The sequence below is a fragment of the Lepidochelys kempii genome, chromosome 27 (assembly GCF_965140285.1).
Source record: "Lepidochelys kempii isolate rLepKem1 chromosome 27, rLepKem1.hap1, whole genome shotgun sequence".
Lineage (NCBI taxonomy): Eukaryota > Metazoa > Chordata > Testudines > Cheloniidae > Lepidochelys > Lepidochelys kempii.
In genome coordinates this window covers 10,826,345-10,843,885 of record NC_136406.1, presented here as the reverse complement: position 1 = coordinate 10,843,885, position 17,541 = coordinate 10,826,345, and the positions used below count along the sequence as shown (strand labels likewise).

General features: G+C 57.7%; 1 protein-coding gene across 11 annotated transcripts in view; it reads right to left on the bottom strand.

The window, feature by feature from the left end:
* Positions 1-318: 318 nt before the first annotated feature.
* The window catches only part of HDAC5 (histone deacetylase 5), a 108,266-nt gene continuing 91,043 nt past the window's right edge, over positions 319-17,541 (bottom strand). For 10 of the 11 annotated variants that reach the window (XM_073325925.2, XM_073325930.2, XM_073325926.2 and 7 more), the window contains 9 exons: positions 17,306-17,361; positions 15,808-15,895; positions 14,098-14,217; positions 13,468-13,565; positions 12,386-12,504; positions 11,277-11,410; positions 8,714-8,798; positions 8,140-8,293; positions 319-6,406 (listed from right to left, as the gene is read on the bottom strand). In XM_073325925.2, the coding sequence (XP_073182026.2) occupies positions 6,367-6,406; positions 8,140-8,293; positions 8,714-8,798; positions 11,277-11,410; positions 12,386-12,504; positions 13,468-13,565; positions 14,098-14,217; positions 15,808-15,895; positions 17,306-17,361 (894 nt within the window). In that variant the 3' untranslated portion in view covers positions 319-6,366. Of the gene's footprint in view, positions 6,407-8,139; positions 8,294-8,713; positions 8,799-11,276; positions 11,411-12,385; positions 12,505-13,467; positions 13,566-14,097; positions 14,218-15,807; positions 15,896-17,305; positions 17,362-17,541 lie in introns of those variants that run through there. The other variant, XR_013635084.1, reaches the window with a different exon arrangement.

Sequence of the window (17,541 nt, the reverse complement as noted above, 5' to 3'; positions counted from 1 at the left end):
CCACACGGCAGAGCTGGGATGAGCACCCAGGTGGCTAGAGTGCCTTCCAGTGTCCTACCGACTAGACCAGCCTTCCGACCTGGTGAGTTGCCGCACAGCCCCTTTCTGACAGCGGAAAGGACCATCAAATCCCCTTGATGCTGCGGGAAACCTCTGAAAATCAGGCCAGTAATCAAAATCCAACGCAAATCCAACGCCGCTGCGGCAGCCTTAATGGAGGTGAAACTCAGGGCTGGTGCGGCCCTGTTCGGGCCCTGGCAGGCTTGGCGGAAAGGTACAACCCCAAACAAACCCACGCACGCCAGCGTCACCAGCGGGTATTGCCAGAAACAGTTTTATTTACACAAGGACAAACATTGTAACAGATTACAAAATACTCAACTGAAAACCATAGCGAGAGCGAGACAGAGAGCAGGGCAAAAAACCAGAAAACCAAAACCAAACCCTCAGACAGAAACAGTTCCCACCCCGGGGAGGGGGTGGCATCTTGCAGCGTCCAGGGGACAGGAACAACAAAAACGGCACAGACCACCCCCAACAACGTAATACTGCAGAGACGGCGTGAAACTCAGAAATGAGACCATGGGACACAATCCACCCGTGGACAAACACTTACAGGTGTCCAATGGAGCCATGGCTTGGTTTGGGGTTTTTTTTTTTTGGTTTTGTTTTTGCAAATGAATGAAGAATAGAACCCAGGCAGAAACTGACACCCCCATAATGCAACCGAGACAGACTGCAAAAGGGGGGAGGGCGGCTCACTGCCCTCCCCTGTCCCAAAAGAAACATTACCATGATGAGGAACAATGCGACCAAGGGGAAAATGCTTTTCTTCTCTCGGTTGCTTTAAGACTGGAGGACTTTATGAGCAAAAAGGTTCCCGCCACCTCCCCGAACTCTAGGATCAGTGTTTGATTCGAACAGTTTGGCTTTACTTGGGCAGAGGGGGCTCAACTGTATTCAGGAGCTGAGATCAGATGGGCCTGTCACCCCCATGCCAGTCATTTGCTCGAGTGCCCTGAGGGTGTGAAACACGCCTGGTCTGATCTGGTAGCGTTTTACACCCAAATGACTGTGCGAGGTGCAGGGTGAGGGCAAACAGGACCCTCTGGTTACTGGTACATCAGACAGTCGAAGGGTTCTACCGATACAGCCGCGTCCAGGTGACAGTTCCAGACCGGCTGGTCTCCGTGCTGGCTACACCAGGGCTGCGCTGCGGAGCGGAGACGGGTTGCTGCCAGCGTTTTGGAACTGGGTTAGAGCGGTGCCATAGCGTGGCTACAAAATGAGGTCCCATCTACACTCCAAAACGAAACAGGGTTGTAACCGGGGGAGGGAGGGCAGTTGCATCTCTAGAGCAGACAGGGCAGATGAAGGGCACTGTGCTACCATCGTGGCAAGATCAGGGCATCGTTTAGCCAAGGTGGGTCAGAGGGGAGGTTCCCCACCCAAAGAAGAGGCAGGTGCAATTGCTGCTGTTGGCCCGTGGGGTTTCCACGGAGCGGACCTAGGAGCTAGTGGATGGCTCCAGGGGGCAGTATGGTTCAGGGAGGGGTAACTAAGAACAAGCTTGAGCCTTTCAAGGGGCTCAGCTCCAGCTTTCCAGGCAAAGCCCCAGCAGTGCTGGTGCCATGTTCAGGGCTTGCCACGTGGGAGCCAGCTGTGGTGACAGAGCTGAGGGTGCCTTGCTTGGTATTGCAAGCAGTTGGGATTCGAGCAGGGAACTCAGGCTCTGCCTGCCCAGCGGGCAAGCCACGGCCAGGCCTTCCCAGGGAAGCGGGACTCACATTTGGACAGGGGTTCTTGGCAGAACGGACCTAGCATGGCTTCTAGACAGGCCTTTAATCAGGTGAGCGAAACCTTGTAAACCACCCTGCCTGCGGATATGCCCCTTGGAAACCTGGCAACGACCTCCGTGCTGCTCTGGGAAGGGGAGAAGGGGATCTGGGAGCTCAGTGGAGACAGGACCTCGAAGGGACCACCCATGGCTTCGAATGACCCATCGGGGCCCTTCCTCCAGTGGGTTTGCCCAGCGAGTGGTGGCTGCGATCCCTGTTCCAACTCCCTGCGTGCTCAGGCGAGCTATAGTAGACCCTTCTGTGCCTAACTTCTCCTGGCCTCTGGGCTAGAGCCCAGCTGAGATCAGCGAGCCCCTAGTCTGGGAAGCTCTGCCGGGGTTTTCACATCTCCTGCCTTGCCAAGAAGAATGGAGCCGCTGAGCATGGGCAAGCTTCCCCCGGGCCAGCTCTGCCCTGAAGGGGGCAACCCTGGCAGGGCAAAGGGAAATTCAATCCTGGACATCTCTGCCAAGACAGAATAGTGGCGCCAGGTGGGAAGGTGGGTTTTGTCACCTGGGCAAAATCCACCCTCCGTATTAGCCCCCAGGGCCATGCTCGGAGACCCCACCTCACTGCACGGCCGCCTGACTGGGCGACGTCTCCGCTAGGGGTGGGCGGCTCAGAACTGAACGGAGCCTTCCAACTTTCAGTGCCGACTCGCTTTGTATGTCATGCCTCGGCACTGCTGGCAAAAGGCGGAGGTGAAGATCCAAGCCAGGGCCCAGGGTGACCTGCTCAAAAGGTATTTATAGAGACAAATCTGACATCCAGGCTGCGCAGCTGAACCTCCGTCAGTGGGAGCCGACCGAGTATGTCTGCACTGCAGTGCATCACTGGGACCCTACCAAGTCTGGCTATCCTGCAGCATATCACTGGGACCCTACCGAGTATGTCTGCCTTGCAGCGCATCACTGGGACCCAACTGAGTATGTCTACACTGCATTGCAAACGCGGGTCTGTGGGACCCAGGCTTATGGATTCAAGCCCACACTTGTGCGTCCACACTGCGTGGTAAACCTGGGTTTACAAGTGTTGGACCCAGGGCTCACAGCCATGCTAACAGGCCCATACTGCACTGGGCAGACCTCTGACTCGGGTCTGCAGCTTGAACTGCATCCACACTGCAAAATGACAGGGCTTGGACCCGACTCACAGTGGAGCTCAGGCTTACACCCGCCCCGCCCCGCCCCCCAACCACCCCAGGTAGGGCCTGACTGATTTGTGTGTGGATGGCAGGGGGGTTGGGCCCAAATGTGAGTCTGAGCCTGGGTTTACCGTGCAGTGTAGACAGACCCAGTCACTGCCGACCTGAGCTGCATTTGAACCGACAACCAAAGGGAAATGCAGCGTATCCTAGAGTCACTGCTCCACGGACCCTGCCACCACTGCAGGTTTCCTAAAGAAGCCGCCAGGGTGAAGCTGCCCAGCTGCCAGTAAACCAGCCCCTCTTGTTTCTACCCCTGCTCATTCTGCCTTTAACAGCTCGGCAAGAGCCCAGACTCAAGAGGCTCTGAACAGACCATCTGACCTTCGCCCCACTGCAGTCAAAGCTAATGGCCAGCACCATGCTGGAGAGAAGGGATGGGACGGGGAGCCATATAAGCAGAGATGGAAGAACAACCCGCATAAGTCCCGTCCCTCCCTCGCCACCGTCCTATCCTAGAGAGGATCAATAATCCATCTCTCTTAGTTTCACCTGAGTTAAGTTTGTCAACCCAGCCGCTCTTTCTAGGGCACTGGTTTTCGGAACGAGAGAGCTGGGTTTCTTACCGACACGTTGCCAGGCCTCCTGGGTGGGTCAGGAGTCCAGCCTACAAGTGAGGTGAGCTGGCCTGGCACTACCCCCGGCAGGTTTAGCCACGCGCCAAATGACCCCGACTAAGGAGCTGTTGCAATCGCGCCAATCCCAGGGGAACCCCCTTCAGAGCCAGCCAGGAGGAGGCCAAGCTGCATAGATCCTTCTCCCCTCCAAGGGTTAGCGAGTTGCTCTACAGGGAAAGACCCCGTTTATCACCTGGCGGCACTGAGGGGCCGTAGTGATAAGCGCAGAGCTCTAGGGAGCAGAGCTGCCTTGCCAAACGGCACCAGCTAGCGTTCACAAGTACGTATTACACTAAGTCCCCCCAGCTCTGCTCAGTTAGCGCTGGGCCCAAGAGACAAGTGGCCGCTTGCCTCTCTGTTTCAGGGGCAGGGTGCTGCAGCGGGGCAGCAGGCAGGGAGCCTCGGGCCGAGAGTGCTGTGACGCTCCCTCTCGTCCGCACACCCGTTGCGCTTGCATGGGCTCGTGCCGTTGGGCCCTGTGGCTAAGAAACCGTATGGGGGAGGGAGACAAGTAAGACCATGAAAGGGGCCCAGTGCTCAGCCAGCAACTCGGGAACGCGGGGGCAAAGTCTGATCCCCAGGCTCAGGCTGGAAGGGGCCTGCCCTGGGCTGGGGGAGCAACCTGGGGAGCGTGGTAGGGGGATTCTAGCCTCCCCAAAGCACCTCACCCTGCAAAGGGGGGTGAAGAGTCCCTGGGGTATCTCTGGGAGGGGCCATTAGCCCTGTCTGCAGTCAGGGCTTGAACCCCAGCGTAGACAGGGCCTTCATGGGGGGAGTTCAGCACAGCTACTCCCACTGCGGTGTCAGAGAGAAGGGATCTGAGCCGGGGAGAGGAAGACAACTGACGACAAAGAAGGGTCCTCTGGCAGCGGGACAGTCCCCAAAGCTTAGAGGGGGCTGGATCCAGGGTTCAGGTTTGCCTCATCAGAGGGGCCAGCGATTATCTCTGGGGCTGTTTGGATCTGGGTCTAGTACTGAGACTCCTGCAGGTGGGGCAAACTGCAGCACCTTCAGCAGCCAAGGGCTCTAGATCCACCCCGCCACTTCCCAGAATGCCTGGCACAGTGGCGGGCGGCAAGGAATCCTCCCGCATCACTTCCTGTAGGCCGGGGTGAAATTCACCCCCCTTCCAATGCAACAGGTCAGCCCCTTGCCGGGGCCAGCCCCAGACCTAAGCACCACCTCAGTCTCCTGTCAGCCCACAGCTTTAAAAGGCATCGTCCTATCCCTCCACACCAGGACAAACCTAATCCCCCCCAGTGACTTGTATCTCCTCGCTACACAACCACAGCCAGGACCCGTGGGTGCCTACGAAAAGGGCAGAACAGAAAGGTGAATCCGAATGTGGAGATGATCCAAGAGGCCATTCCACCGGGAGTCCCTGGGAGCATTAAACCCAAAGGGAACGGTGACCCCGACAGACCTCATCAGAGGTTTCAACCAAAGAGAAAAACCACACGACACGCAGGCTGACATCACCCAAAACTTAGAAATTGTTTAAAACAAAACCACCCAGCTCTGTCCTTGGTGCAAATCTCCGGCCCCCCACCACCCAACTTTCCAAAGGAAAAGCATGTGCAGTGCATTTAAAAAAATACTATTAAATAATACATCTGTAATAAAATTATATACCTTTGTTTTTTTCCTCTTTTAAAGCTAAAATCCTTCTAAGTTCTCTTAGGCTGGTGAAGTAACAGGAAAAGAAAAATATTTTTTTTCCTTTTTTTTTCTGTTTTTTGTTTTTGTTTTTTTACGAATGGACAACGTTTTTTGTGCACACAAGACAAGAAATCAAATTATTTACAGCGAGACGAGGCTTTGTGAGAACAGAACAAAGAGAACTTCCAGAAAGCATTGGTCGTGAACACGGATGCACAATGGCTCTCTTAATTACAATGGGATTAATTACACAGTGTGTGTGGTAGGAGAAGGGAGGGTTGGGGGTGGGGGCTGATTGAGAATCAAACTAAAAGTGTGACTCTCTTCCCCTGCCCCGTATTTATATATGTATAGCTCCCTCAGAAACGGTAACTCAAAAGAGCAAAATGAAAATCACAGAGAAATTAAGGCATTAAAAAAAATGACTTAATTAAAGGCACGAATATTTCCTTTCTCCTCCCCCAGAGACCGTCCTCAGTTAGCATTCAGAGTCACTTATGTCTCAGAAACACTTCCACACAATTGACAGAAAGATGAATTCAGGTGTGAAGGCTTAAAAAGAAAAAAGAAAGCAAGTCACCGAGCTCGGATTGCGGTGTGAGCGAACAAGGGGAACGAGAAAAGGAGAGAGAGGGAGAGAAAACAGGACAGTGTTGCCGTTTGGATTTGAAATCAGCCGGGTCGTCTCCTCTCTCCTGAGCACAGAGCATGAAGGACCCCCAAAGTGAAACAGTTTCTTGTTTCGCTGCTACCGTGTGTCACCAAAGGGAAGAAGGATGAAGAAAGACAGGAGAGAAGGAAATCGAAACCAGCCAAACCCCTGACTCCCAAAGGTGCGGGGACAAGACAGAGGCTGGTGTGCTCAGCTGCGTGGAGACGGACACAATCACACACACGGCTTTGTTGTGGAGTCGAGTATGCCTTTTTTTTTTTTCTCCTCTTTTTAATAGAAAAAAATTCCTTTTTGGGGGGGAGGGGGAGGGGGAACGAAATCACAAATGACCAAAAAACCCACAAAAAAGTGACAGCTCCACGACGGCTTGGCACTTCACAAAACAGGCTCCGCCTCCATCGGCTCCTCCACTTGTCTAGGGGCAAAGAGAGAGACACCAGCTGTTAATATGGGGCGGGCGCTTGCTCTCAGGCGGAAGGCCTGATCTCAGGTTGTGTTCCAGGGACGGATGGTCCCCGGCATTCAGCGCACGCAATTGGAGCCCGGACCATCCGAAGAACCCAGCTCCCATTTAGGTACCTAAATAAAGAGTTCTCAAAAGTCCTCATCACTCGGTAACTCCAGGGGTGACAGAGATAACTGGGCTTTCCAAATTGCTCAGCCCCCGCAACATGCTAGAAAACGTGTCCCTCTAGCAAAGGAGTGAGGGTCGGGGCTACGCATGGGGATAAGTATCTGTATTTGCTGATTGTCCATGTCTGTCGGGCCTTAGCGATTGTATGCTCTTTGAGGACAGGGACAGTCTGTGTACAATATGTGTACAGCACCTAGCGACACAGGGTTCGTAGGTGGTACAGGAACACAAATAAGGAGACGTGCCAGGCGCAGGGAGACTGCACACACTGGGGATTAGCTCCTGATTGCACCAGAGTCTGGCCAGCTGCTCCCAAATGCAGCCAAGGAAAGCTGAGCTTTGCGGCCCTCGAGCTGACCCCAGGACAAAGCTCCACCAGCATCAAGCCTAGCCCTGCCTCTGTGCCTCGGGGGTCTGCCCTGTGACTGAAACTGGGGCTGATTCTCCCTCTAGACCAGGCCAGAGTCTGAGCCCCCTCCCTGCTCGCTCCCTTACACGCAAGGCGGGTGGGGGGAGACAAGGGGCAGAGGATGAGTGTGTTGGAACATGATCCTCGCCATGCTATCCAATCGCTTCCTGCTGCCCTCCTTCCTGCGAGCGGGCAGGAGAACGTGGCCCATGATCTGCTGTCCTCCCCGTCTCCCCCAGCCCTTGGGGCCTTGGGCGCAGACACGCCACAGACCCCACCGAAGCAGATCAGACCCCGCGGTGTTTGGTTGCCGGGACATGGTTCCCACCGTCTCGGCTGCGCCAAAGACTGGAGGAGTTTTGCTTGTGGTTTCGGGGCACTGGGGTCTTTGCGGCGTGTTACTGGTCACTAGCAATGCGAGCGGGCAGGAGGAAAATGGACTCCATGGATTCACTTTTCCAAGGGGCCTCAACTCAGCCACAGCTCCCCTGTGGGAGCTTGCCCAGGTGCTGTAAGTAGGCGAGCAAAAAGGGGGAGGGGAGGACGAGCTGTCTCACAAGCCAGGGCGTGCAAAGGAGAAAGGAGAAATGACCCCCCCGTGTGGAAGCACCAGCATGAGGCATTGTCCCAGTGACACGCTGCCCAGGGTGAATTTCACCTGCAAACGCAAATCCCTTGGCATGCACTGAGCTGGGCAATGAAGAAGCATCAGCAGGTTCACACTGCAGTCAGTTGGCCGGATTGATCAGTTCTGCACCACTGCCCCCTACTGGATGGGTGCAGAACTGATCAATTCTGTGTCATAGGCCCTGTACAGATATGGGCTAATGGAGATTGTCCTTTAGCTCAAGGGCCTGTTGTTTGGAGGCAGGAGGCTTGGAGCTCTATCCCCCTGCTACTGGGAAGTTTAGAGCCAGATCTAGACCCAGACTCAAGTCCACCTCCAACAAAAATGGCTCAATGAGCCAGCTGAGGACCGCACTCGGGCCCGTATTGTGGGGATACAAGCAAGGAGGCTAATCCCAGTTGTAAGCAACAAGGTACAATACATCCAGGATGCCGAGGACGTACAAAGGCAGAGGGTGCCGCGGGGGGGTGGCCATACCTGGGGCTGCAGTCTGTGCTTCCTTGTTCGGCATCGACCGAGAGCAATGCCATGGCACTTACTGTCTCTGCCTCCTCGGCTTCTCCCTTCTGCGCCTCCAGCAAGGAACAACTGACCACTGAGGCACAGCGGTTCACAGAGCTCCAGTGTTTGCCTGCAGGCACCGGGAGTGAGTTATTGGGGGCGCCTGACAACCCCACTCTGACGACCCGCTTCAGCACTCCTGCCCCACCCCCCTACAGCGCCCCCTTCTGGGGGTGGCTGGGACGGGCACAGAGGGGAGCTCCCTCCACAGCCAGCGCTCCTGCCCCACCCCCTACAGCGCCTCCTGCTGGGAGAGGCTGGGGCAGGAATAGCTGGGAGTTCTCTTGCCCCATCCGCCACAGCGCCTCCTGCTGGGAGAAGAGCTAAAGCCTCCTCATCCTATGACCCACCCCCAGCACATCTGGGACTCGCTTTTCCTATCCCCCTCTGAAGTTCTGCCCGGAGGTGAAACTAAAGGCCATCAACTGAAGGGATTCCCCAACCCCTCCCCAGACCCAGTGCCCTGGGCTGCCCCTCCCCCTCCACTTACTCTGGATTTCAATAATCTTCTCCAGCGTGGCCACGGCATTTACATTTGGCTTTTGCTGCAGGAGAGCTTGATCCAGGGGTTCCAGCTGGGAGAGAGGGGGGATGGGGAGAGAAGAGAGACTCAGAAAGAGTTGGGGGCATGTTCTGTACCCTCCCCCTCCCCACCCTCGCTTCATTCAAGTCTACTTTCCCCGACGGGGGGTCCCCACTTCCCACATTATTATTATTATACAGTGACACCATCATATAAAAGTTACAACAGTAATAAGATGGGCCCCACCCCTGGGGCTGGGAGGGGCCCTGGCTTCCCAGTTGAATCCCCTGGGGAGGGCTTTTCCAATTACCCTCAGTTTGCTCCTGTTGAAATCAATGGGGGTTTTACCAGCGCCTTTGTTGGGAGCGGAGTGAGGCCCATGCTGAGCACTTCTGAAAACCTCAACCCTTGATCGGGGGGGGGGGGGGGGCGGGGGATCTCGCCTTAGAGGCAGCCTTAGAAGCTCCTTAGAGGCAGACGGGACCCGCCTGTGCGCTTCAACTGCAGGATCAGGACCATAATTAATGTATCTTTTAAAAGAAAATGCCCTTCCCAAATGCCCCCTTCCCCTGGTAACACACTGGGAGGGTTTATAGCGCCAGACTCATCCCTTGCTCTGAGGTCTGTTCTCTTTTTCCTACTTCCCTCCCTACCCATGGTGATAGTCAGTTTCACGCTTGTTTCTAGTCAGTTTCACGGTTCCTGGTCAGGTACCTGGCTCAGCTGGGATCACTAGAACTTTCACAGAGGTTAGAGTTTAGGGCCCGACTGGAACCAGCCTGACCTGTGGCACAGCACAGGCCGTTAACTCCCCTGTATTCAGACTTTCGTTAGATCAAACCTGCCCTCGAGAGGCTAAACTGTTACCTGCCACCAGCAGGCAGGGAACCGGAGAGACTGAAGGGCTGCCGATTCCGGAGCTTCCTGCAATGGCGGGGAACTGATCAGGTGAGAGATGCTCAGAGGATCCCAGCCCGTAATCCACACCCTGCGCTGCAGAGAGGTGAAACCACCCCCGGTGGTCCCTGCCAATCTGACCAGGGGAAAAATCCTTCCCGGCTCCAAATCTGGAGCTCAGGGTGACCCTGAGCATGTGCGCAAAACACCCCAGAGACAGGCATCTACAAGAGGATTCTCTGCCCCCCACCCCCGCCGGGTTCGGTGTCCTGTCTCCGATGCTTCAGAGAAAGGCAGAGAAAAATCCCATACCACCCAGGGTACATCTAGCCGATTGTTAGACATGGCAGGATTCGATTTTAATGGATAAGGGTCGATCAGTGCTGATTTCAGCTGACACACCGAAACTGACAAAGCATATCAACGGATAACAGTTGGAGCGAGTGCAGTCTCCCCCTTCCCATGCCTTGCGCCTGCTGGGATTGGGTGTCACCGGCCCCACGGCCAGGCAGGGAGCCCTCTGCAGCCCCACTTCTCGCTCACCCGCTGGGGTCTCTGCCCAGCCGCAGAGCTACTGACATACGGTCCCTGCAGGCACAAGGACAAGGCTACGGTCCTGGCAGGGCAGAGCAGAGACCCCCACCCCCTCCGACCAGGACTGCAAGGTGGAGGAGGAATACGAGCCCCCAGGAGGAGCCATTCAGCAGTGGGGGGTGGGGGGCCTTCCCCGCAATGGGGGTCTGTCACCCCCCAGACGGGCCGGTGAACCAAAAAAAAAAAATCGACAAAAATAGAAACAAAGGTTAAAAAGAAAATTTGATTTTATCCATCAAAATTAAAAAAAAACAACAACCCCAAACCAAATTCTGCCAAGCTGGCCAGCAGGGCACCAGACAGAGAGACATGAGAGAGCAAATAGAGGGAACCGGTATCTGTCCCTGTGTTTCAGTTTGTTCCCTGCGCATCTGGCAGCCCGCGGGCTCCCATTCAACGCATTTAAGCGTGCGATTAAATCCATCTCCGGTCAGGAGAGCACTTAAGCACGTGCAACCATCTTGTCTGCGCAGCACAACCAAGGACCCGGCCCGCTGGGGGCTCAGAGGAGCCCCTGCAATAACAACAATAAACTATTCGGAGCACGTGCTGAAGTCCTGCTGAGTACATTGGGTGAAATCTCACCCCAGTGAAGCCAGGATTTCACCCAGGGACGGTCCAGGGGACCGAAGCACCTGTTTAAAGTTAACCACATGCCAAAGGGCCGTCCCGAAGAGAGATGCTGTCCTGAACTGGGGCTTTTGGGCCCAGTCTGGGGCCCGCTTTCCCCTGTATTGCGGTCACCTCTTTAGTTAGCTCTTTGGGGCAGAGACCATCTCTTTGTTTTGTGTTTGCACAATGGAGGCCCTGTCATTGGGGCTCCTAGACGCTGCTGTAATGCAGATACTAAATTATATCAATTGATAATATTTATTGTCTGTATCACATGAGCACCTCGCGGCCCAGCTGAGACCAGGTGCTGCACAGATAAAGTAAGACGCAGTCCCAGCCCAGAAGAGCTTGCAGGCTAAACAGGGAGGCGAAACTGAGGCCCAGAGATGAGCCCGTGTGGGCTGCGCCGGGCAGGAACTCCACTGACCTCCACGCCAAGCAGGGCGGAGACACAGGCTTCTGAGGCATCGCAGATGGCTGTCAGGTCGTGTCCTCCCTCCAAAGCCAGCACCACGCGCCCTCCAGCCAGCTTCATCAGCTGCTTGGTCAGGTGTCCGAAACCTACAGGGAGGGGGAGAAACTGCCCTGGTCAGTGTGGGACAAGACCCTCCCCTAGCACTCAGGGGCACTGGGATAACAGGGGCCAGTGCGATAGAGGCGTAGGCATGGAGATAAAGAGAAAGACAGATGGACAGACAGGTATGCCTGCATGCATGGAGATAGACAGACAGACTAACCATTGCCCACAACCTGGGGATTGCAAACTGCTTTGTCAGTGGATTAAGCCCCCATTTCACAGATGGGGAAACTGAGGCACAGAGCAGGGCAGTGACTCTCCCCCTGTCACCCAGGAAAGCCAGGTGGGGGCACCGAGAGCACTTATCTCTGTATCAGCCCCACGGCTACGGGGGCCTGCTGGGAGCTCAGGAGAACCAGGTGCAGCCCAGCTCGGAGACCCTGGAGCTGCTGGGTCCTAATGAGTAGAGGTGCCCAGGGCTAACCCGGCAGGGAAAGAGCCTGGCCTGGGTCCCTCCTGGCTCCGACATCCATCCCCAGGCCACGCCTGGGAATCAGAGCTCCCCCTTCAGCGCTTAGGGTCCCCCAAGCCACTGAACCTGGAAGATGAAGTGGGAGCGAGTGGCGCCCGGACCCTGTGCCAACCCTCTGCCTGGGGGCATTTGACCCTCCAGGGGCTTTCCCGCCTGGGGAACCAGCCCTTGGATCATGGACAAATGAGCTGGCGAGAGGCGTTATGGGGACCCAGCCCCGGCCCAGGGAGCAGGCTGCAATTTTCATGGTTCTCGCTTTTCTGCTCCAAGCCATGACCCCAAACGCAGGCCCTTGCCCCGATCCCCATGGGGCAACCCAGCCGGCTCCCGAAAGCAAGCCCTCAGCCCCCATGGGGCAGCGCTGCCTGCCTCCAGATGCAGGCCCTTGCCCCAACCCCCATGGGGCAGCCCCACTGGCCCCCAAACACAGGCCCTCGACCCCCACAAGGCAGCCCCACTGGCCCCTGCATGCCGGCCCCGCTCTCACATTTCGCCGTGACGGAGTAGCCGCCCAAGGGAGACAGGTGTCCCTCGACTGCGTCGAAGCCGGCAGAGACCAGGACCACGTCCGGGGAGAACTCGTTGGCTATCGGCATCACCACCGTCCTGGGGGAGGGGAGACCGTGAGTGAGGCCCCCAGCAGAGCACGCCAGCCTCAAGAAACCCTTGGCTGAGTCATCCGGGGCTGGGAGACCGGCTCCCTGGCCAGTGAGAGGGCACAGAACATCTCGGACCCTGTGGAGGAGCGGGGCTTGCCCCAGAAACCCTCTCCCTTACTCCCCTCCCCTCCCCGCCCTCAGGAACCCTCCCCCTACACCCCTCCTGCCCTGGCCTCCTGGGAACCCCTGTCCCTGTCCCTGCCCCCCTCCTGCTCTGGGATTCCCCCCCCCCGCCCCCGCTGCCTGGCTCCCCACAGCAAAACAAAAGCATTTTCTGGGCCCAAAGAGATGAAGCATTCCCCAGTCCCCAACCCTAGGGAGGGCTCTCTGCAGGCCCCCTTCCCCGCAACAGCTACGCTTCCATGGCACATGGAGACGCGGCAGCCAGAACAAGCAGGGAAGGCAGTAGGACGGTCACGCAGGACTCTTGGGTTCTATTCCCAGCTCTGACACTGGCCTGCAGGCTGACCTTGAGCACGTCACTTCCCTGCTCCGTGCCTCAGTTTCTCCCCCTGCGAAGTGGGGATAATGCTGCTCAAAGGGCCACAGCTGCTGGCACTGTCCACTGTGGCTGCAGCCATGCTGGCCCAGCAGACACTGCCCTGGCCCGGCCCGATCGGGGTCAGTGTCACACCAGTCCTACTAGCCCCGAACCTCTTCCCAGCACCAGCCAGTCTGCGGCGGATGGAGGCCAAGTGACTGGCCCAAGGACACCCAGTGAGTCAGTGGCAGGGCCCTGGGTCTCTCCTTCCTCTCGGCCAGAGCTACCTGCCAGCGAGGCGCTGAGGCAAAGGCAGGATGCGAACCCAGGAGTCCTGCAATCCAGGCCAAACTGCCCCTGGGGGGTACCCCGGCCCTGGAGAGGAGCCGGCCGCAGCCAGCGATGTGGTGCCCCCTGGGGGAGCCCTACCTGAACGCGGCCAGGTACTCCACGTCTCCGATGGGGGGGTCCACTCCGCCTGTCCAGGCTATGTTGACGTTGTACCCCACCCCCATCCCGCTGCCAACCTGCAAGAGAGGAGACGTGCACAGGACGTGCATGGATCCATGGGCCAAACCACGAGCAGAAGCCCGGCCCCCACAGCCCCTGTGGAAGAACCTGGCACAGGGGGGCCCTTCCGGCTCAGGGCTCTGCCATTCCAGCTGCTCTGATCTTGCCCCTTCTCGGTTAGCTATTCGGGGAGGGGACGGGGGGATCACGGAGGGAGCCTTACAAGGGGATTCAGGGTCCTCCCCCTTTCCCCCAGCACTGTATAACCCCCAAGCAGGGAATGCCCTTGGGTCAGATCCTTGGGAGCTGTCACATCCCAGCCCTACCTGATGGCGGACGGGCCCGACAGCCGCCCCACACCCCATCGGTCCTGCCTCAGACCCCCTTTCTGCAACCCCCACCCTGATGCCTCCGCCTGCCTTGGGACAGGCTCCCCCGCTGGGGCCTCGGACAAGAGGCCCAGCTCCCGCGCTGAGCCCCGTCACCAGACGCCCTCCAGACCGCGCGCACTGGGCCTTTCTGGCCAGAGCCCCCCGGCCCTGCGCTCACCTCCTCGGGGGCCCCGCTGCCTGGGAAGAAGTTGCCGTTGTCGTAGCGGTGCAGGGAGATGTACAGCACGTTGGGGTCACTGTAGAAGGCTTGCTGGGTGCCATTGCCGTGGTGAATGTCCTGCGGGGAGCACAGACGGTTAGGGGGCTCCCCCGTTGACGGGAGGGTGGGGACTGGTCGGGTCTGGCCAAAGGCCTCCCTGTGCTGATGCAGAGACCGGTAGATACAAACGAGCTTCCATCAGGACTGGGGCTGACTGGATCCCAGCGGCCACCCTCCCTCCGGCCCTTTTCAGCTGCCCCTTTATGGCAAGGGTGCCCGATTGCTGTACCCAATGCCCCCCTGGCAAGCGCCGAGCCTGCTTCCATGGGAAACAGCGAGCGACTTTCCAGCCCCTAAACCTTCCCAATGAGGCCATGGTGTAGGGCAGCAGCCGTGACCAGAGACCCCTTTTGTCTCTGCCGGGTGTTAACTCTGGAGGCTAATGATGGCACCCGAGAACAGGCAGCAACCGTGCACACAAATGCAGCCGCACGTGCACTGACTGTAGCCGCCCTTGGGAACAGTCGGTGCAGTTACTCGCTCCTGCAACCTGCGTTCGTAGCCCTCCCCGCAAACATCTTCGTACCAGGAGGGGAAAGCTGACGGGGGCCCAAAGAGGGGGCGACGGGCGGGGGCGGGAGTGGAAAGAGAAAGCCGTTAGCGGGATTCTTTTGCCACACCCTTTGCTTTCCACGTCAGTCTAGTGCGGCGAACCTCCTGGGTTTATTTAGCTGAGGGCCTCGCGGATTGGATGGCCGTGTCAGTTACAAGGGAAAGGATTTAAGGTGCTAAAGAACTTGGCCACATTTGCAGGGGTGGGGGCGAGAAGCGTCTCTGATGGGAGTGGTACAGAGAACGGGTAGCTGGCTGTCACCCATTCCGGGCTTTGAAACCACCTGCAAAGGGAAAGCAACATAAATCATGGGGCTTGGGGTCTTCTTTAGCTTCTGAACAGAGTCGGCTCTGGGAGGCAGGGGGTGTGGGGGGGGTGGGGGTTGTTTCTGCTTGTGTTTTGAATGAGTAACTCAGCTTGTCTAGCGTCTGGAGACAGGGAGCCTGGCTGGGCTGAGAGGAAGCGGGGTTTTATAGCCAGGGTTTTAACCAAACCAGGGCTTGAGATGGACAACGCTGTACTGGTCCAAAACCTGGATGTGGGACCAGGCCAGGGGCTGGGTCTTCACTGCAAAGCAAGGTGCAGTTCCAGCCCCCGATGCTAACTCATCAGCTGTCCGGCTGTCTGATCCCAGGTGCCCTAGTTCTGACCTTGGGGCAGCTAGTCGAGGTGAACCCCGGGTGTCAGGGAGAGGACTGACCGGATCTAGCCATGGCCAGGTCTGCCTTACAGCCCTTTGCTGGCGTAACTATGGCAAGCAGGGGCGTGAAGCCTGGTTGACATGGCTGTGCCGGCTAGAGACCCTAGTGTAGATGCAGCTACACAGCAAAACTGCAGGGGGGCTGGAATAAGGGAAGGGGCTGCGTCCACACCGTCAACCCCGCAACCCCCTTCGTTCTCCATCACGCCGGGCAAAAGCTAGCCAAAGGCAGGGGATTTTTTTTCTCTTGCAGGGCTGGCTGGAGAGAGAAGGCCCCAGCCCCTGCAAGGGGAGCAGGAATCCAGTTCCCAGCCAATGGGAGGTATGTTCTGGCTGGCCTGGCCACCTTCCTTACCCAGTCCACAATGAGGATCTTGCCGACGCTTAGCTTCTGCTGGAGGAGTTTGGCAGTGATCGCGACGGAATTGAAGAAGCAGAAGCCCCTGAGGAGGCAGGAGAGGAGAGAGATGTGGTTACCTCTTCCTAGCCAGCGTGAGCGCCAGGGCAGCGGGGAACTGGCCCCACTGATCTGCCTGCATCTACGCTAGGGCTTCTCTGCTCTCCGGGCCCCCCACCGCTCCACTGGCTCAGCGCCACGCCACTGGGGAAGCCCTGGCACCCGGAGAGCACCAAGCGTCATTTCATCCTGCTCGGGGCAGAGCGACGGGGCATGGTGGGTAAAAGCCGGCAGCAGGGCAGTGCTCCGGGAATGACGGCTGGGGAGACAGGCCCCCCAAAAGTCAGGTCACATAAATGCTCCGGCAACCATCCAGGGGGTTGGGGACTGGGCGTGCGGGGCAGGGGGAGGGTTGGTGAAGTGCTGGGCTGGGACAGGGCCCAGAACACACTCTTTGCCTGCACTGGACAGAGAAAGCGGCCTAGAGCCCCAGCTGCTAGAACGAAAGATGGGACCAGAGCCGGGTCCTGATTCTTTCCTGTGACAACATCCCTCAGCTCAGTGCAAGGGGCCAGCTCCCCTCCAGGGTTTCCTGAGGGCCTCTCCACTGGTCCCAGTCTCTTGCCACCACTTAGAGCAGCTCACAGGCTGCTCTAATTGATACCAGCTTGCGAGGTGTCTGGGATCGTACGCTGAGTTCGAATCAGCGGCTGCTCCACCCCACCCCCTGTGCCAGCTGACGGGCCCCCCACCGCATGGGAATTCTCGTGGGCCAGTGAGGGCCAAGAGTCCACTGCTTTGTGCCATGCAAGTGGGACAAATTGGCCAGGACAGGAGTGAATCCAGACCCAGATTTGTAGCTTGAGCCCCCACCTCTCATTTAAACATAGCCGATGCTACCCCAGGTTCATCCATCACCCAGACAAAGCCTGGACGGTTTCTACCTTGACATTGGCAGGGGTCCCTCCTTATTCCTGCAAGGGAGGGGCATGCCCTCCTCTAGCCATGCCAGCCACCACACACCCGTAATATTTCCCTGGAGATGCAGGTGAAAGGGGGGCCCCCGCAGATCCTCTGGGACAGAACGGATCTAGCCTGGCTGGTGGAGATGAGACCAAATCAGGTCCTGGCCCCTTTGCTGAATCATGCTGGAGCTGGGCAAAGAGGGATTCTGAGTGCCCAGCTCAGGACACTTCCAAGGGGCAGGCACTTCCTGAGTACCAGGCCCCTTGGCGGCATCTCTAGCGGGGCGCCCCAAATCTCACCCCAGGGCTGGAGCGGACTGATCTCGGTTAGAACCCGATAGCCCCCCAGCCACGTGACAGTGCGCCCCCCTGATGGGGTGAGAACTCCAGGCTGGAATTGGGCAGACACCAGCCCTTCTGGGTCACTTTGCCATTTGCCCCTTTCCCCTGCCTGCCAGGACGGAAGGGAACAAACTTCTGCCCTTACTTACATGGCCGTCGATTCCTCCGCGTGGTGCCCCGGGGGCCGGATGACGGCGAATCCATTCTGCACAGAGAACCAGAGAGACGGGGCGGTTAAAGGAGCGAGCCAGGTTAGAAACTCCCGCACCCCATTCTAACGGTGCTCAGGAAAGGCCGGGCCAGACTCAGGGATGGCCGGAAACGTCGGGAGGGGACGTGAAATTAGAGCGGCTATTTTCACTTAGCTTGTAAGAGCTTTGGGGCA